Below are 22,684 nucleotides of genomic sequence, written 5' to 3' on the forward strand. Positions count from 1 at the left end.
CAACTATCAAAACAGTCCTGAATTTCCTGATTTCCAGCAAGCATCCACCTTGAAAAGTCTCCTATTGGCACCCTCTTCTCAAAAATCAGCAACAGCCCACTTCTACCGGCAAAATCCAGTCAAAAACCAACCGAACATGCATTTTCCTACACCCAGGTAGTGAATTTAAGCCAATTCTTCCTCTTGGCAAAAACGTTTTTGCTTGTAGCTCTCAGTATTAGCAAAAAAATAGCACCTTGAAGCTCTTCTTCAAGTCACCTACCTCTAGACAGCAATCCACTGAAATGCTTTTCTCCAGGTCGCCCTCCTCCCAGACACAGGAAACACCTATTCCAGAAATCGCCCTGCTTCTCTGCACCCTGTAGCATCATATTCTGGCACTTCTTCACAATGAAATTGAAGCCCTCACTTGGGAACTAGATGCCCACCACTCTCCTTCAGAGAAAACAGCAGCCCTCTTCCAAAATTCACCTTTCTCGCGACAGAATTGATCTCCCAGCATGCCCTGCAGCACCAGCTCCAGCAAGTCACCTGCAGTCTTCACAGCTCCTCCAGGACCAACCAAGCGACCTCCAGAATGGCTCTCTCTCTGGCTCCCGAGAATCCCTCCGCGAGTTCCTCCCCTTATGGTTCTCCCTTGCGCGGTTCCCCAATGCTGCAGCCTCCTCTGAGTGCCCACGATCCCTTCACGAACTCACAGTTCTGCTCCCCCAGCTAGCCAAGGAGCTCCTCTTCCAGCTTCTCTTCATTGCTGTCATCTCGTGTGCCTGCCAGCAGCTCGTGATGGGTTTCCTTCATCTTCCTGCAAGCCCACGCTGCCTATGCATTCGTGATCCCTTCCTGTCTTGTGCTGTCACTATGCGCCTCTCTTGTCGACGATAAGCTTCGGAATAATGCCCTCTTCTTTCCCGATCCTTCTCTCCTCTACCAATCCCACCTAGCTTCTCTACTGCCCCCGGTTGCGCCCACTGTCTCCCAGCTCTTCTACAACTTCCTCCAGTAGCCGTGTACTCTCTTGGGATCTGCACTCTCCAAAAACCTCCCCTCTGCTTCTTTTTTTGAGCTCATAAACGGTTCAGCCACTCCATCAACCATGCAACTCTCTGAGCCCACCTCTCTCCCCCTTTTGGAATTTTCAGATCACCATGCCTCCTTCTGCAACTCCTTCCTCCTCCACGTTTGGTAGAGATCCCCCAGCTCTTGTAGTAGCGTCGCCTCCCTGTTCCGGAGTTTCCAGACCATTGCCACCCTCCTGCGAGCTCATCCCCGCTTCTGGTTCTCCTCCCTCGTATCACTGTAGCTTCTCCCTTCTTCTAGAGCTCACGAAGCTCTCTGGTGTCTTCTCTCTCCCTCCAATCTTGCCACCTCACCATCCAGAACCTCCTCGCCTTGTCCTCACGTAGCCACATTTGCATGCCTTTTTGATAAGTGCCAGGTCACCTTTGCCTTTTACCACTCTCCAAGGATTCCCACAATTTCATACACCAAGGCACTTAAGCACATATTCATTGACTATGTGCACACAAATGCATGTCACATGCATTCATCTAATTGCCCACCGACCATTCACATATGATGAACACAACGACCCCATGGATTTACAAGACAACCACGACAAAAAAATGCTCATGCCCTCATACAAAAAGAACTCGGGACAACCATGAAAGGTGTATGTCATCCCACAACAAAACCCCGTCATACTCTGGATACCATGCTCTGGATTAGCCTGGTGCTCTCACACCTTGGGCTCATCATTTCCCTTGCACATACACTTCCATCAAAGCCTAAAGCTTGATTGCCACATATATCCACACATCCATGACACCCACACTGCGTCAATGAGTGCTCCCATGACTTTACCACATGCCACATATATCCACACATCCATGACACCCACACTGCGTCAATGAGTGCTCCCATGACTTTACCACAATACGGAACATCACTCATGTACACATGTACAAGTTGAGTTTGGGGTTTTAAAAAATCTTCACACAACGTGACACATGACAGAGAGGGGGTCTTGACAGGTGGTGATAGTGACACGTGGCAGGTTTGCAGGTGCTACATGGCAGTTACCTTGGTTCAGTTAACTCTGGCTAGTTGACTTGGGTTAAGGGTGTGGTTACTCTTAGCTAGTCTGGTCAGCCTAATCAGATCATAGCTAACTAGTCTGGTCAGCGTAACCAGATCAGACTGGTTCAGCTAACTAGATCCCAGTCTGGTTCAGTTACTTCAGAGTCCAGTTACTCTGGTTAGAGGTTAGTCATAGACTAACCAGGCCAGAGCCAGCTAGTCTGGTTAGTGTAACCAGCCAGTTACTCATCCAGTTTTTGTCAAAAAAAAAAGAAGAAAAAAGAAAAAGAAAAAGAAGACAGTTGCAGAGACAGTTTTTGCCATCAGTTTCCACCTATCTGTCAGTCTTTTCCTGTCAGAAAATCAGCAAAAAATCAGAGACTTGCGAAAAAGAAAGAAATGCATGCCTTTGCACAGAAAAAGGGGAAAATAGATGCATTCCGAGTGCTTTCTGCAGCAGCCAAGAAAGGGGCAATACAGTAAGTGAATGCTCAAGCAACTCTGGGATTCTATGCATTGTATTGACAGCCCGTCATTGGCGCAAGTGTGAATGCAATACACCTCTTGTGGAGGTACTTTCTCCTTGAAAACAAAGGTTGAGTGCATCAGTTGCATAGATGGCAGAGTCTGATCAAGTACGGCAGGTAGAGGGTATGCAGACAAATAAAGAGAATGCCTACAGAGAACTGATTACTCAGTTAGCAGAGGCAAGAAGCGACCCTTTTCGCAAGATGGTACAACCTCTCTTTGAGGAAGAGCCAGAGAAGCCTCCCTCTAGAGCAAATCAAGAAGTGATGGGCAAAAGGAGATCCTTGAGTCCTACTCCTCTTTCCATAGATGATGTATTGGGAAAGAGTAAGAAGTCTCGCCATAAGGACAACAAAAAGAGGAAAAGAGAAGGTTCTCTTTCCAAGAAGAAAAAGGCTAAGCATCATCATAGTTCATCTAGTTCGTCTTCTTCTCCTAGCTCTACCTCTTTATCCTCGACATCATCTTCTTCTTCTGGATCCTCAAAGCTAAAGCATAAGAAGAAGAAGAAGAAGAAGAAGAAGAAGTCTGGCAAGAAACCAGAGACTAAAGAGTTCAAAGATGTGGGAAGTCAGTGAGATTTGCCACATACAATGGCTAGTATGGTCAAGCCGAGAGGGCAATGCAATTCACAAGGCAATTTGATGCTGCCTTTAGTCTGGAAAATTTCAGCGAGTCTTCGAAACTTCGTATGGTTGGTTTGCATTTGACTAATGTAGCTAGTGCATGGTGGATAGCCCAAACTGCTAACTATATAGCTCCCAAGAAATGGAAGTGCTTCAAGAAAGTCTTTTATAAATAGTTCATTCCCAAGCAGTTTCGGGATCATGTCCTCCTTAGTTGGGAAAGTATGCATCAAGATACAGTTGAGTCTTATAATCAGAAATTTTGGGACTCATATTTACAAGTTTCACCTTTCAAGAAAGTCTCAAACAAGACTCAACTCAGGAAGTATCGGGTAGGACTCACTCCAAAGATACAGGCCCAAGTGAACACTAAGGATATCAAAGATATTTCAGATCTTATGCATGCAGCCAATGTGGCTAGTCTTCTGTATATGCAGGATCCTAATACTGTGCTTTCACTATAGGCAGGAATACCGGGGGATAAAAAGCCAGTGACCCCCAAGTCTGAGACAAGAGAGTTTCCCAAGGCTTAGAATAGGGGATTTCAGCCTCGGAAGCCGGGGAAACCAAGTACAAAAGCCCTATAAAGGAAGATCATAGTTTACCCCTGAACAGAGTGAAACTTTCAGAAGAGAGGGTAAATGCTTCAGATGCGGCAAAGAGAGGCACGTAGCTGCCCAATGCTCAGAAAAGCTTTCGACTCCAAAGGGAAAAGAGGTAGAGAAGCCACGGGGACCGCACCAACCAATGGCGGGAGGAATTCCTGATGTACTAAGTCATGTTTCAAACCCAGAGGAACGAGAATTGCTGCTATCATGGGGCAAGATCAGAGACCAGCAAGTGCTGATTTTATTTGATCCCGGGGCTACAAATAACTTTATATCAGAGGATTTAGCCGTGAGGTTGGGAATAAAGACGGAGGAGTTGGGCAGGGCTCTGGATGGTGACCAGATGTTCTGTGGGAACCCTGTGCTAGTGACTCCCTTGATAGGGAAGCTCCGTCTTCATGTACAAAGTTATGGGATTAGGAACACTTCTTCTTCTCTCCATTGATACATCACGATGTGGTTTTGGGTATGCCTTGGTTCCATCGCAAGGTAGTGAATTGAGAGAGTGTTGGGTTTGTACATAGGGGCAAAGTACAACGTGTGGTTGCTAGGACTAGAGGGGAAACTATTCCCATTGTATCAAATAGTTCTGTTGGAAAAGAAATAAAGTCTGTAGTTTTAGCTTATGTGGTTTTTGTAAAAGAGAGAGATGTTGAAATGCATGCTGAAATAAGTGGGCAGATCAAAATAAATTTCAGCTTCTTGAAAATTTTAAAGATTGCTTTTCTGATGCTTTGCCAAGGGAGTTACCCCCTGAGAGACTTGAAGATCATGGCATAGAACTCATTCCTGGCAGTGAGCCACCTAATAGGTCCCCATACAGAGTTAGTGCAACTCAGCGAGAAGAATTTATGGCCTAGGTGCAGGACTTGTTGTCCAAGGGGCTGATTCAGCCCAGTTCTTCTCCTTTTTGCTCCCTTGTACTGCTAGTACAAAAGAAAGATGGTTCATTCCGTATGTGCGTCGATTATCACGCTCTAAATAAAATGACCATCAAGAACAGAGTCCCTATTCTACGCATTGATGATGCGCTGGATCAGTTAAATGGGGCTTCAGTTTTCAGCAGGATAGATTTAAAGAGTGGTTATCACCAAGTGAGGATATAGCCTCAGGATGTACATAAGACAACATTCCGCACTACTTTTGGGTTGTATGAATATTTGGTGATGCCTTTTGGATTGTCCCAGCTACTTTCAATAGAGTGATGGATCGTATCTTCCGACCCTACAGACAGTTCATGGGTACCTTCTTTGATGACATTATTGTTTTTTCTAAGTCTAAAAAAGAGCACAAGGAACATCTTGCTATAGTTTTCCAAGAGCTGCGAAATAACCAGCTCTATGAGAAGAGTGATTTTTTCCTAGGAGAGATCCATTACTTGGGGCATATGATATCCAAAGATGGGATATGGATGGATCCGGTAAAGATCCAAGCCATGCAGGAATGGCTAGAGTTGAAGACTATATATGAAGTCCGTAGCTTCCTAGGCCTGTGTTCTTACTACAGAAGATTTATCAGGCATTTTGCGGACATAGCCGCTCCACTTAACGACCTCACTAAGAAAAATGCAGCTTTCAGTATGGGAATTCCACAAAAGAAAGCATTCACCACACTCAAAGAGAAGCTGACCACAGAGCCAATCTTGATAGTTCCAGATTTGTATCAGCCATTTGATGTGGATTGTGATGCTTGTGGGGAGTGTGTTGGGGTTGCAGTGCATGAGAGATTTGGACATCTATGGGAAAGAGTTGCTAGCTGTAATTCATGCCATCCATACATGGAAGCATTATCTTTTGGGTGCAGATTTTACAGTTAAAACAGATCACCAAAGTTTGAGATACTTTTTGACTCAGAAAAAACTCTCCGAGAAGCACATGAAATGGGCAAACATGCTGTCAGATGCTTTGTCTCGAAGATTCTAGGTGAACAATGTGACTATTGCTTATCATCGGGATCTGGAAGACACAAGGGAGCAATATGCTAATGATGCAGATTTTAGTGAGATTTTACAGCAAGTGCAAGAGGGGTAGTCTACCAGTCACTATTCCCTGAAAGATGGGTATCTAATGAAAGATGACTGCCTGTGCATCACCCAGGAGATGAGGAAAAAGATTTTGGAGGAATGCCATGCACCTCCCTATGCTGGGTATAGAGGAATTACAGCAACAACTCACGCGCTGGAGAGGTATTTCTTTTGGCCAGGGATGCGGAAAGATATACATCAGTTTGTCACAGAATGCCTTACCTGTCATCAGAAAGTGAAATATGATAGACGGGAGGCACCTGGCCTACTTATGCCTCTTCCCGTGCCTCAGGCACCATGGGAAAGTATTGCAATGGACTTCATTTTTGAGTTGCCAAGATCAAAGTCAGGGAATGGTGGGATTTGGACTATCATTTGATAGATGCAGCAAGCAAGCTCATTTCATCCCAGTTTGCAAAACCATAAAGGTAGATCATATGGCTAAGTTTTTCATGGCACAGATCTTTAAACACCATGGTATGCCTAAGTCCATTGTGAGTGATCGAAATCCCAGAATGACCAGTCTATTCTGGAGAGCTTTATTCGATAATATGGGGACGAATCTGAATTTTTCTTCTTCCTTCCATCCCCAAATAGATGATCAAACTGAAGTAGCAAATTCCACAGCATTGGATATGCTGAAACGCTACGTGGGTGACCAAGGTTCATACTGGGAAAAGTACCTACCATTGGTGGAGTTTGCTTACAATATTACAGTTCACAGCTCCACAGGGAAAGCCCCCTTTGAGGTCATCTATAGGAAGGTGATTCTTCCACCTATCCTGAGGACCAAAAATGAAATATTTGCAGTAGATGAGTTTGTTAAAGACCTCCAGACAGCTTTCAGCCAAGTTCGAACAGCGATTGAAAGGTCTCAAGAAAACCATAAAAGAGCCGCAGATAAGCATAGGAGACATTTAGATCTCAAGGAAGGGGATTGAGTGCTTTTGAAGTTCGAAAGGCTAGGCTCCACATGCTAAAGGACAAACAAAAGGTGTATGAAAGTTATCTCCCAAATACTATGGCCCTTTTAGGGTTACATAAGAAAATAATGAGGTTGCATACAGGTTAGCACTACCAGAGCATTGGAGGATTCACAATGCCTTTCATGTGAGTCTTCTAAAGAAACTTCAGGGGCTAGAGCCTACAGAGCTAGTAGAAGTGGATGAGCTGGAAGAGGTCCTTCAGCTAGAACAGATTGTGTGCCATATTGTACGCAAAGGTCCTCAGGGAAAGGAATTTTACGGATACCTTGTAAAGTTCAAGAATTATTCGGCATTGGATGCCAAGTGTATGGATGAAGACATGTTGTTTGATTATCCATAGCTTTTGGATGTTTACAAGCAAGGTCTTCAGTTGAGGTCAACTGAATAGAAGCCGAGGGGATGTCACGAAGCTATAAATATTCCAAAGTTAAAGCATAAGTTGACCATTTATTGATCATAATTAATGAGTTCTTCATTTATTTAATTATGTTCAAAGAGTTACTTTCATTTGGTCGAAGTCTTGACTTCGGTCAAAGATAGTTAACCTCGGTTAGGGAGACTCAGCTTTGGCGAAGATGGGTAACCACGGTTAGCCAAAGAACCAAGGCACTGACTCTGGTCAGTGAGTGTTGACTTTGGTAAACGAGACTTGGCTTACGCCAAGAGGGTTAACTTTGTTAACCAAGGTGCGCCAACGTCGGTTGGAGAGACTTGGCCATAATTAAGGCACTTTGATTGATGGTCAAGCCCCTTAATTACGACCAAGAGGGTTGACCTCGGTCGACCAAGAATTGTGTTATATGTTTTGTTCACATGTTTGCTTGGTGGGGACACCCACGGTGACTAGGATTAGTCTACATATTATTATTTGCATGCAAAGCGCTGACCAATAATGGGTGCCATGGTTGTGCGCTTTAGTTAATGGTTGCAGGTACTAAGAAGGATTGAAGAACAAGCAATATGAAGCTAGGTGAGCGCTTCAAGATCACTCGTGTGACCAAGTGTTTCAAAGACTCTGGAGTTTCCCCTAGTGGCATGTAGTTAGGAAAGTAGATTAGAATCTGACACTTGGCATGTTGCCAAATGCATGAGCCTTGAGCTCTTTGTAAAACTATTCACATATTGAATTTCGTGACACAGGTCTACGTTGATAGGAAGTAAATCCGTTCGTGTGGATCAAGCTTACTTTGAAATCAGTGATAAGTCAGAGCATAGGGGGAAGGTGTCGATGCCATGCTGGCGTAGGATGGCTTCTTGGTGGCTGGAGTCAATGGGAAAAGCTTCGTTTTCGGGAACTCCATATTGAAAACGACCTGCGCAATCAGTGATCCCTTTATTGGAGCTAGCACCTTAGACTGAGCCAGAGGCTCAGCTCAGCCTGAGGCTGGGTTAGCTGACGAAAACCCCCTTGTACGGCGAGCTATACAGCAGGAGGTACGGCTAGCAAGTGGCAGTGGAGGGGCTAGTAGGCGGAGGGGGCTGGCGGATGGAGAGGCTAGCATGCGGCAGCTAGCAGGTAGGCAGCGACGGAGAGCTAGCAGGTGGGGAGGCTGAGTGGCGGGGAGGCTAAGCGGCGGAGCGAGGGAGGCTGAGAGAGAGAGAGAGAGAGAGAGAGAGAGCTGTTTGATATGGTTTCACAGCATGACCTTTAGACTCTGATATATTAATTGCTTTGGCCTCCTCATCATCGTCCTTGTCCACTATCCAATCCATGTTTGGCATGGTTGCCTTAATCTATGCTAAAGTATCATTGAAAGAATCTTCCTCCTTGTACCATCCTTTAGGTAACCCCTCTATTCTGATCTTCAAGGCATTGTCACATCTAGCTTCATGTTGTTTGATCTCGTCTTGAATATCAGCTTTGTTTTCCTTTGCATCAAACTCCACCATCATTTCCTTCTTTGCGGTCTGTACTTCAGTGCGTACTAAATTCTTGACTGTAGAGATGAGCTAAAAGGTAGGATGGGAAGCTTTGCAAGATTTGACAGCCTCATCGATTACTGCCTGTTTGCCAGGTCCTTCGAGAATCTGGATTCTCGCTAGTGTATCCGCTAGTTGCATCTTTAACTCTCTCACCTTTTGCTACAGGTAGAAAATTTGCTCCTGATGTCCAGTGACAGGTTGGAGACCCCGTCTTGCGTAGGTGTGCGCATATGGAGAAGGTGTCATGGCTGCAATTGTGGAGTATCACAATCTACTAGCTGAGGCCGTTGGAGTTGAGTGTTTTGGAGAGAGGCTCGACCATTTCTTGCTTGCCATTCTACTGCTACCCCATGGTTGAAGCTAACCCCCCTGGCTGGGCTAGGGGTTCAGCCCAACTGGGATTGGAGAACAAGAAGGGAGGCTGACGAGTTATAGGTTAAAATATGAAAGGAAACGAGAAGGGCTGAGCGATGGACTGTTATGGGAGAGAGAGTCAGAGATGGAGTGTTATTGGATTGTCTCGGGAGAGAGGTCTCGAGCTGAGCAGGAGCTTACAAGCCTGTGGGTTACGAGGAAGATGAGGAGCTTACGAGACTATTATGAGAGGATTACGAGAGAGAGAGAGAGAGAGAGAGAGAGAGAGAGAGAGAGAGAGAGCAGTAGGGTGCAGGGAGGTAGGAGAGCAGGAAGCAGAGGTAGTAGATTAGGTTGTCAAATCAAAACGTACCACAAGGTGTGACAGGGGTTGACTTTTATAGTCCCCCATTATCCCAATCTTCCCACCAATTTCCCTCTCTTTTTCCTTCTATTTCCCACCTATTTTAGCCCTTTCCCCCCCTTAATTACAACCATCGCTCCTCAAGAATGAATTGCGTCCTCAAAATTGCAGGTGATGGTTAGGCACCAAGGCCCCCTGCTATAGCAAGAGAACATACTCCATGGAACATGCATGCCCCTAGGGTCAAAAGGAAATGTGATATATTCCTTTCCTTGGATGTTGTGGCACCTCCGGGGTCATGTGGGTGGTAATCCATTCTGGCATGCTCTTCATCACAAGGCTATATAATCACATGAGTTCCGGATGTGCCCAAGCTGGTTGTTCTGTACACCTTATTGTGCTTTGCTGTCCATATTTGTCCACCCGGAAAGCGTTGAGTGTTTTGCCATACACCCCACATGGTAGCTTCAATGAGTTGTCTTGGCATTGCATCTCTAGTTAGGTTATCCTTAACAAAATGTAAAGAACTGAAAATCATCTTCATTACAGCTGCTGTAGTTGGGATCCAATAGCTCCATAAGTTTCTTAATCCGTCAACACTCCATGGGCTCACATATAAGACAGCATAGGATCCAATACTGGGGTGCCAACGTACATTGAAATATGGTGCATCCGATGACACCTGCAAATGCCAGATCCTATTTGTCCTTCATTTGCTTTGGCTGAAAAGCTGAAGATGTCCATGTTACTACTAAGAAGATAACATAAACATGCACAATCCCCAAAAGCAATTAGCCATGTGCATCCCAAGGTGCATGGGCTAATCCATAGCTCTGAGTGTGCATGCCACATGGATTGCAGCTGAAAACCATTGGGCCAATCATCTCTAACATGATTTTCAAATGCCACTAACCAATATCCAAGCAAGCACTCTGTAAAGTACGGAGGTGAGGCATGAACTTGCACATGCTGATATTCAAGGTAAGCTGCGATCAAAGTTGTAGCAACATTGACATTCACTAGCTGCATGCCTCTGGCCCTTTTCTCATGGTGGATGGGCTGACTTAGTGACACACACATAAGGCTGTGTAATGCATTATCCCTTGAAAATGATTGCATCAAAATATCCTGTTGCATACTTGCTTAGCATTAACAAAAGATTTGCCAGCGCATAGAGTTGTGTAGCCGGAGCTTTAGGCACCCATATGTAGTCGTCTCCATCATAGAAACCTTGAGCCTCTAGCAACCTCTTGGGTATCCACCTAGGGTGGTAGATGCATATAAAGTCTTCCGTTCCTCCCTGCATCAGTCTCTCCAGGATGCACATTCTCTTGGAGACCTTTAAAGCCATGGCCCAGCTTGAAGTGTTTTATCATTGTTTCTACTTTTTAGTGCTAGTTGCTCCACTTTGGGGCAGCTATAAATGTGTATTGAAAGTTTTCCCCTTTGGCTTCACTTGTTTTGCACATGTTTAGTTTTCGTATTTCTTGATGTGGGTTTTCACCTGTTCTGAGGTTTCCCACTAGTACAAAAAATGGTGTGCGTGAGCATACATCGATACAAAGTTCTACACCCACTGCTGGGCCTGATGACATTAGTGGGGATGTCATAGTAGCCAGTCTCTACTATGCATGATGGAGTTGATGGTTTATTGTCTTGTGGATGACTACCACAATGTTATAAACTGCACTTTCTTATATGGTGAATTTGGGCACGTTCCCGGATTCGTCTAGATATTTGTTATTGCCAGACTTTTGTGATAAGGTTACAAAGGTTGCTTTAGGTGCAGCTTTTTTTAAATCAGTTTTTTCAGAGCAAAATGCACAACCCTTAGTCTTTTAGTTTTGGCAAACTTGCTTATGAACTCTCTGTGCAAGAATAGGATATTCTGGAATTGTTCTTCAGTTCAACTGTCGTATTTTTTTTCTTCTTTTTCAATCACTCCACAAAAGTAAGTTCTCAATTTTGGAATGATATTCTTGCAACGTAAACTGTGTGTTCAGGACGTTGTTGGGGTAGAGTACCTGGTCTCATTTGGAGTGGGCTCAATGATCATGACCCTCATTGTATTGGGATTGCATTGCTTGCTGCAAATATTTCTTGGACATCATTGTCCGTCTTTTCAATTCAAGGTGGCTGCAGGCCCAGCTTTACTTACTGGTCTCTTTTGGAGTGCAGGGAACTTTTTAAGGTATGGACCTTACCTAACTTTTGAGTCACACATGCCAATACAATGGTTTTAAGCTACATTTAGAGACATAGATGAATGGCCGTTGGAGTTGAGTGTTTTGGTGAGGGCGTGATTTGTAAAATTTTGACAATTGTACCATCGTCTCTTGCTGATAGGAAACTAGACAAAGGGAGCGTTGACCTGTTGTCTATGTAACAAATTGTTACGTTCTTAGATTATGCATCAGAACATTAAATTGCAAAATTAGTGAGGGGAGAGGGTGGAGAGCATTTCAAGAGCGTAGAGGGAGGAGAAAGCTGAAGAAGTACAGGATAATGCTGCAAAGCATGACAGGGATGTAAATAAGACAGGCTTGTGATTTTTCTGAGAGATAGCAGGCATGCTTTTATGATTCGCTTGGATTACTGCATCATTTGTATCAATCTTAACTTTTGATTTACATATATGTCAATACAATGGCTTTAAGTTACATTTAGGAGACAAGGATGAATGGGAAAGGGTGAAGAAAGAGCGCCAAGTGTCTATACATCCATATATTTTTCCCTACGTATGGCAGCAATGTGGGAATATGCATTTCTCTAAACATAGCAGGGAAGCAAAGACCCAAGGCAACCAAATATTTGATGTGATGTCCTCTTTCTGATCATAATGTGAGAAGGTAAGGGAAGAGGTTGTGATTTGTACAACTTTGAGAATTCCACCATCATCTCTTGCTAATAGGAAAACTAACCTTGACCTATTGTCTATGCAAGAAATTGTTATGCTCAGATTATGCATCAGAACATGATACACCCTTAACCAATCCATGAAGATCTTTTGTAAGAAGAGGCAAATTTGCAGTTCTTTTGATATGTATAATGGTTGCATGTGATTTGTGAAAAGAAGAAATGTCTCACCTTGCTGTTAGTCATCTCAAATCCCATTCCTGAAACGATCTAAAGTCTTAGTGCTTGGGGTGGAGAAGCCAAGCTTGTCAGTTCTACAGACTATTCGGGAGCTTGTGCAACTTTCTTTGTACACTTCACCCAAATTGCTACATATTGTTGCTGGCAATCTGCATATAGGCTCTACCGACTGCATCATCATGAGCTAACATGTATATACATACCATTGTGTATGTTGAGATGGGGAGTATCTTTTATGTTGATGGAATCATTGCTGGCAAAAGTACAGTCAGATGGCCTTACGTTCTATGTCTTAAACTGCTAGGATCCAAAAACAGATCAGAGTGTTGTAATTCATGGCCTCAACACCTTGAACAGATGCTCTTGACAAACTGGAAGCATCTAATTTCCCAACCTGGAATGTGCGAATTGAAGCTTTATTGGATGAGTATAACTTCCTTGACTTGTGCATGGTGATGATCTGAACTAAACAAAGCAAAAAATCATGATGGCTACAATGAGTGGCCTACAACTCACGCCTCATGCTGCTAGTATCCAAAAGCAGATCAGAGTGCTGTAGTTCATGGCTTCAACACCTACAAAAGATGCTCTCAGCAATGACAAACTGAAAGGATCTAATTTCCAACCTGAAAGGTAGGTGCATATTGAAGCTTTGTTGGATGAACATGAATCGCTTGACTTGTACATGGAAATGAATCTAAGAAACAAATCATGATGGCTACAACTAATTGTGTACAACACTCCTTTTTCAAGATAGGAGAAGCCCTCGTGCTGCTGCTCCTCGCTCCCGCCTGTTAAAACACTCCCCCATCTTGGCCGTCTACCTCCCTCACTGCCTCAGCCCGCCTCCCTCCACTTCGCCGCCCGCCTCCTTTGTGGCCTGCCGCACCTTCCCCTTGCCTGCGCGCCCCCTTTCTCTGCCTTTCCTCTCCGTCCTTCCTTCCTGGTCTGCGCACTTTTTGTTGCTGGAGGTACCTCTGGCTGTGTGCAGCCCTGTTTGGTGCTGCTGGCTGATCACCAGCCACTTCTCCCTCCCTTTCTCCACCCTCCCCCTCCCTTTCCGCCTTCTCTCCTGGCTGTCCTGCACAAACTGCATCTCTCTCCCCTCATTGCTGCATCCTTGAGATATTTTGTAGTTGAAGGCTGAGATCCCTTTCGCACGCAGGCAAGCCCTCTTGACTCTTCCTTCTGATGCACATAACTGGAGCTTTTATCTCGAATGGCGGCGTCAAAGGGACCAGAGGCCCTCGGGACTCTCCCCCTCCAAAAGCCTTTCAAGTCATCCTTTTAGAGCAGCAGCTTACCTCCGTGAATGAGAGAGCCGCAGATTACTCCCGCACCGCTGTGTATGGGAGAATAGTGGGCTACTCTCCCTCCCGGGCAGAGCTTCGAGACTGGTTACAAGCTAGTTTTATTTAAGAAGACTGCCACATCATGGAGACAGCACTGATGGGCCGTGGTATCTTCTTGCTGAAGCTATCCACTTCCGAAGCGGTGAGTAACTTGGTGGCTCACTCCCCCATCTTGGTTTGGGATAAGATGGTCACTTTTATCCCCTTGTACAGGGGCTTCAGCGCAAATGATTTCGACACCAGGCACCGTATTCCACGGTTCCCAATCACTTTTCTTTTTCCTGCATTAGCGGCTGAGCTACGTTACTGCATCTTCGGGGGCCTCTTTGGCACAGTCCTTTCAGATTCCTTTGGGACCAGTAAAACCAAGTACCACCGTTGGGGTGAAAAGGAAAATAACTCCAATGGCAGCCCGGGCTTGGTCAAAGTCCTCGTTGACCCCTGAACAAAAAGAGAAAGCTAGAAAAGAAGGATTGTGCTTCGGCTGCCTTCAGCGACATCAGTGGAGGATTGTCCACTGAATAAAGACCGTCGCACGGCTAATATGATAATATCTGAATGCGACGTAGAAATGCAGGAGAGTCCCAATGCGGAACATATACAGATGCAACTGGCGGGACCTTCTCAGAGGTTAGTACCTTGTTTGTTATGTGTATCTGTTGCTAAGTTAGTGACGAGTGCACCTGATAACATCCTATCTAAGCCCGCAGCAACGAGGTATACGGCCTTTAATGATACGGAGTTAATTAAAATGAAAGGGCAAGTGGCCAGTCATGATGTCATTGTGTTGTTTGACTCGGCGTCAACTCACAATGTGATTAACTCCAAGCTCGTGAAGAGGCTGAAATTAAAGACAAGTCCATCTGACTATGCGTATACAGTCAGGATGGCAGATGGAAGTTCAACTGAAGTATGGGACCAAAGGATTACCCAGTTGGAGCTTCGGATTCAGGACTATGCTGAGAAGCTTGATTTTGAAATGACCAAGCTTGCTCATGCAGATATAGCCCTGGGTATGACGTGGCATTCTAGGAAGAATCCAGCCATTGATTGAAAAAAGCACGTATATCAATTCAAGATGAATGATGTGCTTTATGTCTTGCGAGGTGAAAAAGATATACCTCAGGGACTGTTGGTTTCCGTGATGGAAATCAGAAAGGCTCAAGTAGAGTTTTTATTCCTTTGCACGGCATCGGTAGAGCCGGTGGATGATTCTTCGGCTAGCACTGATGTTACGCAAAGCGGTGAGATGGCTAAGCTGGCTAATCTTATAACAGAGGAGTTCTCTGAATGTTTTAGGGATGAACTACCTTATGGGTTACTTCCAGAGCGGAAAGTTCAACATAAGATTGAACTGATCCCGGGGGCAGAACCTGTAAATAGACCTCCCTATAGAATGAGTTTTGCTGAGGAGGCGGAGGTGCGTAGACAACTGGAAGAATACCTCAAGTTGGGGCAGATTCAACCAAGTTTCTCACCTTTTGCTTCGCGAGTGATATTAAAGAAGAAAAAGGATGATACGTTTCGCCTCTGTATAGATTACAGAGCATTGAATAATGTCACTGTTAAGCACAGGTATCCGATGGCTCGGATTGATGATTTGCTAGATGCATTACATGGAGCTGTGATTTTCAACAAGATAGATCTTAAGTGCGGCTACCATCAAATCCGGATTAGAGCTGAGGATGTGCATAAAACCGCTTTCAGAAGCAGGTTTGGTCATTATGAGTTTTTGGTAATGCCCTTTGGACTTACCAATGCTCCAGCGACCTTCGTCATGCTTATGAACGATTTACTACGTCCGTATATCGGAAAGTTCGTAGTACATTTTATTGACGACATCTTGATATTCAGTAAAAGTGTTACTGAGCATCGTGAACACTTTAAAAACCGATGCAAGTGGCATTGCGGTAGGAGCAGTTCTCCTTCAAGAGGGAAGGCCAATAGCCTTTGAGAGCAAGAAGCTTTCTCCCTCTCAAAGGAATTGGCCAACTCATGAATTGGAGTTGTATGCTGTTATCCATGCTTTGAAAACATGGAGGCATTATTTATATGGTTCAGAGTTTTATGTGGATGTAGATCATGATACTCTGAAACATTTTTGTAAACAACCTGACTTGAGGGGCCGCCAAGCTAGGTGGGCAGAGATCATGCAGGAGTTTAATCTAACGATTCGGTACCGAAGAGGAAAAGACAATAAGGTGGCTGATGCGTTGTCTCGCATTATGCACAACCTGAGTTTCACGGTATTAGAGAGTGCTCTAATGACCGAGATAAGAGAAACTCAAAAAGTGGACGAGTTTGTCCACAGCTTATGGCCTAAGGCTCATGTGTTAAAACCCGGGGAAAGTGAAAAGGATGACCTGGCATCCAGAAAAGGCCAAACTTATGCAAGATATACCATAAGGGATGGTATGCTAGTTAGAAATGGCAAGGTTGTAGTACCTGGTCAGAATGATCTCAGGCAGAGAGTCATTCGACAGTGCCATGATAGCCCGTGTGCGGGACATCCAGGAGTCAAGAAGACATATGATCTCGTGAAGCGAGATTTCTTTTGGCCAAAGATAAAAAAGCATATTCATGAATATGTGACACGGTGTTTCTCGTGTCAGGTAAGTAAGGCCGAGCAGGTGAAGCCACCCGGACTTTTACAGCCCTTGGAAATACCACTAAGTAAGTGGGAGAGCATTTCCATGGACTTTATTGTAGGGCTACCTGCAACACAAGGAGGATATAATTCTATCCTTGTGGTGGTTGATCGTCTAACCAAGATGGCTCACTTCATTCCGACTAGAGAGTCTGTTAGTGCCCCGCAAGTGGCGGATTTGTTCATTAGATATATATTTCGTCTGCATGGATTGCCTAGATCCATAGTGTCAGACAGAGATGTCAAATTTACCGGTCATTTTTGGACAGCGGTATTTGAGACACTGAGGACTGAGTTGGGAATGAGTAGTGGGGATCATCCTCAGACGGATGGTCAGACGGAGAGAGTCAACCAGAGTTTAGAAAATATGCTGAGGGCATATGTGTCATTGAGGCAACATACATGGGACAAGTGGTTGCCATTGTTGGAGTTTGCCTACAATGATAGGAAACATTCCTCTACCGGGTTCAGTCCGTTTGAGCTGAACTATGGTTATAGACCAGCCAATCCGACTATAGTTGGAGTACCTCAGAAAGTGCCTAGTGCCGCGAACTTTGTAGTTCAGATGCGGGAGATGCTAGTACTTGCGAGAGCTAATATCCGCCAGGCTATGGATAGAGCCAAGGTGTATGCGGATGAAAATCGGTCTATAAGAGTATTTAAGGAAGGAGAAAAAGTTTTTCTCAGAGTTCCTTCGCACTCGAAGTGGTTGACTTCAGGAGAGTGTGCTAAGTTATCACGTCGATACTGTGGGCCGTGGTTAATTCTAAAGAGAATAGGCAGTGTAGCCTATAAATTGGAATTGCCACAGGGGTGTAAGGTGCACCCGGTTTTTCATGTTTCGCGCTTAAAGAAATTTTTGCATACAGGTGACTCACTAATTGAAGGTGTGGTTTTGTTTCAGGAGATAGAGGATATTGCAAGGCGCAAGCCAACAAGAATCCTGGACCGAGGAACAATGCAAATACGAAATCGGAAGATACCCACGGTGTTGGTTGCATGGCATGGTCAGCCTCTATCGGAAGCTACCTGGGAATCCGTATACCAGTTACGGAGAGCGTTCCCAGATTTCATCATCGAGGACCCTGATGCTTGAAGAGGGAAGGAATGTTATGCTGTAGCCGAGATAGCATGACCTGGGATAGATCGGTGGGCATTTTCTTTTAGATGACCAACTTTTGTAATAGTTAATGTGCGTAATTGAAATGGTCAAGAGAAGTAACTGCCAAGGTCCTAGGTGAGGGTGGAATGGCATTGACTAGGTAGTTCTGAGTGCTAAGGCCTAGGTGCACCTAAATGTGCAATAATGCCAAGGGGAAATGGTTTTTAATGTGCCCCAAGAGAGGGGTAAAAAGGTGCATCAAGTGGAGAGGCTAAAATGATGACATTTGGCAAGGAGAACTATCTAGGGAAATGAGGGTCTCATGGATAAGCATGAAAATAACGAAGGAATGAATGGAATCTGACGTTTTGTGATCCATGAGAATAGGCTGGGTGGAACAAAAGAAAAGCCATCGCCCGTGATTGATATAACGTAGGAAAAGAGCGTTCAGGCAAGAGATAAAGTCGTTGACAGCAGGCTAGAGATAAAGTCGTTGACATCATGTCAGGAGGAGGCAGAGTGGATGCAAGTTGTTTCTAGAAAAAAGAATAAGAACAAAAAGGAAAAAGAGGAAAAATATGAAACTACAAGAAAGGGTAAGGGTAAGGAGCACATTTAGGAGAAGGACACAATCATGGTCGATGTTGGGCAGGCTGGACCCCCCCCGATGAGCAGCCCTTAGCCTCATAGGCCATAGTGGCAGCCATCCGGCCCCTTTGTGGTGCACCTCGTCCCCCCTAGCCCACAGCCATAGCGGTTCAAAACCCCCATACAGCGGAGCAGTCCTCACTGTCCCAGCCAACCGCTACCGTGGTCCAGAGTACCCCTATTGTGGAGTAGTCTTCGTTGGCCATGCCCCCACCGTAGCTCGCGAGGTCCCCCCCACTGGTTCTTGCTCAGAGAGTTTGTGCTCATCAACGACGCGTTCCAAGATAGGAAGTAGATGCTTCCCTAGGAACTTTCTATTGAGTTCTACAAGGCAAGCCCGTGGAACTACTTGCATATCGCAAGGGAGAGGGCTCCTTTCCAAAATGGGTTCCATTGTTCTGGAGCTTGTGGTCCTAGGAAACTTGTGCTACATCAGGCGTTACAGTCAGCGTTAGTATGTTTGATGTGCTTCTACTTTAGGAGCACAAGCTTTTCGCTCCTCAGACGGCACGGGTCAGGCACTACAAGAGATCGTGAGACAACCAGGTGTGGGAAGGTTCTTTCAGGCAAATCCCACACCTATTGGGAACCTTCTATCGGTGCATATGACCAAAACGGAGCTGTGTGCACTTCCGTTGGCTAGCCCTTGCTCTCGAGTGTTCCTTGGTACTAGGCTGAGCTCTTTGGATAGGACTAGATCTAAAGGGCACCGGGGTAGGGACCCTCAACATTTGTGCACCTACAAATATGAGGGTGTGAGCCTCCTTATGGAGTTCGATTGTAGATACCCTTCCAACAATGGATTCTTGGATTGTAGGGGGGGACTTTAACAATCTAGAGATGTATGAGGACCAACAAGGCCTCTTTGAGGGCATAGCCTCAGGAGAGCAGGAAGCTTGGGAGTCTTTCGTTTTTGCCATAGGTAGTAGGGACAGTTGGAGGGAGGCGGCCTTTCGGAGGTGGTCCAGCAGTATTGACTTTTTGTGGGGCTTTTGTCGAGAGGGTTGGAGGCTCCTGGAGCGTTTATATCGCTTATACGTTGGACCCTTCAGTGTAGTGCTTGGCTCCACGGTGGTGCGGCAATCTTGACTCAATCTACGCGAGAGAGGAGGTGAGAGCATTTATCTTAGAGATGTGGTCTTTGGAGCAGGCAGAGGAAGAAAACGTTACTCAGCATGTGGCTCTTCTTTTAGAGGAGATTGTTTAGACGTATGCAGCACTAGAAAGGAGATTTGGGAGGGAGAGGGTCTCACATAGAGATCTTGCCTCTATCCAACGGCTCTAGCAGCCGTCATCAGGTTCGGAGGCACTACGGTGTAGGAGGTTCATGCATGAACCACTCTTGAGGAGATAAAGTCGGAGTTTGCTTTCCACGCTTCCACTTCCTTCTGGATGAGGAAGGGAGAACGCATGGGCAAGGAGTTCTTTAGGACGCATGGCTGTAGGTTTGCAGGAGAGTAGGTTCGGTGCCTTTGCACACGAGATGAGAGCCTCAGGATGTCGTGACCAAAGGAGGTGATGGATATAGCGACATCATACTACAGAGATCTCTTTTAGGCTGATTTTCTCTCCCCACGTGCAAGACGGTGTAGAGAGGAGGTGTGGAGTCATGTTCCTATGACTGTCATAGCCCATTTGATAGAGAAATTGCTAGAGCCCCTCATTGAGCAGAAGCTTTATGATGCCTTTGCTGAGTAGGGTGGGTAGAAATGCTCGAGAGAGGACGGCCTACCCCGAGCCTTCTTCCTCACTTTTTGGAACCAGATGCACGATCCCCTTCTGTCTATGTTTCAACACATTTTCAGCACAAGCAGGATACTTGACAGCCGTTCAGTAGGGCTTATTTGTCTCCTTCCCGAAGGGGGGGATAGGGAGATTAGGTAGTGGCACCCTATTACCTTACTCCCTATGGCGTACAAGGACTTGGCTAAGAGGATCATCACTTATGTGGGACCTCTTCTTCCTGATCTCATCCGTGATACACAAATTGGCTTCGTCTAGGATAGGAGCATCCTGGATAACATTTTCACCCTCTTGGAGGCTACGGAGCGAGCCTAGCAGAGTGGGCAGCACATAGGAGTTCTCCTTCTCGACTTTGAGAAGGCATACAATAGCGTGGACTGGTCCTTTTTGGAGGGCATGTTGTGCTGGGTGGGCTTCCTCGATCCTTGGATTACAGGAGTCTCAGCTTTGTACCATTCAGCCTCTAGCAGGGTCATTATCGAGGGCTAGATGGGCAAAGGTTCTCTTTGGAGTGGTTTGTTGCCAGGGCTTTCCCCTTGCCCTTTCTCTTTTCCTCTTTTCCGTTGAGGCCGTCGCCCACTTTGCTTTGCATTAGTAAAAGAGAAGTATGGGGATGCCCCCAAGGGACTAGGATTAGTCCAAGAACCATGAATGCATGCATTTCGCTAACCTTTAATGGGTTAAAGTGTTGGAATTTGCTTGTGCCATGTGCATGCAAAAAAGACCCAAGAGTGGGGAGAAAAGCGTAAAAAGCAGGTCCTACAAGGCTCAAAACATAAAGACAAGGGGGCATCTCATTAAAAGGAAGGCCCACAAGATTAAAAGGCGCCTAAAAGCTCCAGAGCACCAAATTTAGAAGGAAAAAGACTAAAAGCTTGGCTTTTTGTAAAAGTAGCTTTTAGAAAGCAGGCCCTAGCTTTTTGCTAGGCTTAGTCGATAAAAGAAAGGCCCCTGGCCTCCTAGATTCATTCAAGATTGTACTCAAACTTATGCTCTTTCATGAGCCAGGTGTACAAAGTATTATTCTATTGCAATAAAGACCTCTGGGGGGTCCAGCCCTTATTTATGGGCCCTAGTGTTGCACGTGCTGCATCTCCTTCTCTCCCTCTGTTCTATCACGAAGAATCTTTGAGATAAGTGCTGCAATTATGATTTTCAGATTTCAGTTTGTGTTCTCCAGTTTCTATCACAAAGTTCTTGTGAAGTATTGCATGGAAGTAGCAACCTATGTTCTTTCTCTCCCTCTTCAGCTCGTTTTGTTTCCCTGAAGAAATCTGCTGCTGCTACTCCTCAAATGAAGATATTACATGCTGTTTTTCCCTGAAATCTATCTTGGTGATTCGAAGATCCAGGCTGCATTTCTACCAGCAGTGATTCGTTTTTAGGGTTTCTGGTCCGGTTTCACCACACTACCTTGGACGGCAAGTGAGGAATCATCTTTTCCAAATCCTGAAACTTTGCCAAAATGTTGGAATGTATGTAAATTTTGAGTCTTAGTGGAATCTTCATGGTTCACCTTGTTCTCCATATTTTTGTAAAACTTAAAGCAGACAAAGACTCAAAGACTTAGAACAAGAACTGAAACCCTAGGATGACCTAAAAATTAAAGTGCTCTAAATTAAATTAGGAGGGAGTGTAAGCTAGGATCTGATAAACAGTAGCGAACGAGACAAGTTTGACAGACACATGATTGGGTGTGAATAAGACTCACCCCCCACGTGTCTTGTGAGATGGGCAGTCCACAATTATATGACAAACCTTGGATAAAGCGTGAACAAATGACCCTAAAGTAGATAGACATTTTTAGGACAGTACTTGACCAATACTTTTGAAGTATTGAATTACACAAGGCTTGAACACAAAACTCAAATGAACAGCCCTGAATAGGCTGAAAAGCAATTCAGTTTTGGGAGAACTAGTGTGAGATAACTACTAGAGAATGCCATCTAGAAGATCATACCGAAATTCTCTAGTAGAAGATTCAGAATTCCTGATTTTCTCTGGCTGAATATCACCAATAGTAGTAAACAGCTCTAGCACATGATTCCATGGAAGATGAGGCTACAATAAGAAAGATTTGGTTGAGGCAAATTGATGTGCCCTTGCAAGTGTCTGCCGTTATGTGATGTCATGGCAGGGTACATGAGCACTGCATAAAAGAACGAAGAGCATGCTTTAAGGAGGTTGCGTGAAACACAACTTGTGCATAGAAGTGATCGGTGTAGGGCCCTACCAATGAATGTGAATTATAATTTTGGTAAAATCTGCCAGCAAAAGTTGTGGTCACATGGTTCAGGTGTGTCGTTAAAAGACATGTTACCTGGGGAGACATCACAAATGGATAAATGGGTCTTTGCCTCGCTGGCAAGGACCAGGGCTTCGTGTGGTGCCTGATATTACAAAGCCCATCTTGCCAAACAAATGTATAAGGGAACAAGAACCATGATAAGCCTTGTGTGATAGAAATTCAGAGTTTGGTTGCTTGTTTTAGGTGTAATTTTGAGGTAACCCTCTAAAGGGGAGGGTGAAGTTTAAAGAAGCAAGTCTATATACTTTACTTCTATGTAAAACCTAGGAAAGGTAAGGCAGGCACAAGGATTACTTCTTT

General features: G+C 45.0%; 1 protein-coding gene across 2 annotated transcripts in view; it reads left to right on the top strand.

Annotated features, from left to right (window-relative positions):
* The window catches only part of LOC147887988 (uncharacterized), a 67,794-nt gene that overhangs the window by 40,563 nt on the left and 4,547 nt on the right, over positions 1-22,684 (top strand). Inside the window, exons 5-6 of one of the 2 annotated variants that reach the window (XM_087393772.1) lie at positions 11,492-11,679; positions 20,763-20,892. In XM_087393772.1, the coding sequence (XP_087249898.1) occupies positions 11,492-11,679; positions 20,763-20,877 (303 nt within the window). In that variant the 3' untranslated portion in view covers positions 20,878-20,892. Of the gene's footprint in view, positions 1-11,491; positions 11,680-20,762; positions 20,893-22,684 lie in introns of those variants that run through there. The other variant, XM_087393771.1, reaches the window with a different exon arrangement.

The sequence above is a fragment of the Dipteris shenzhenensis genome, chromosome 22 (genome assembly GCF_047967505.1).
Source record: "Dipteris shenzhenensis isolate YYH24624 ecotype China chromosome 22, Dip_SZ_1.0, whole genome shotgun sequence".
Taxonomy (NCBI): Eukaryota; Viridiplantae; Streptophyta; class Polypodiopsida; order Gleicheniales; family Dipteridaceae; genus Dipteris; species Dipteris shenzhenensis.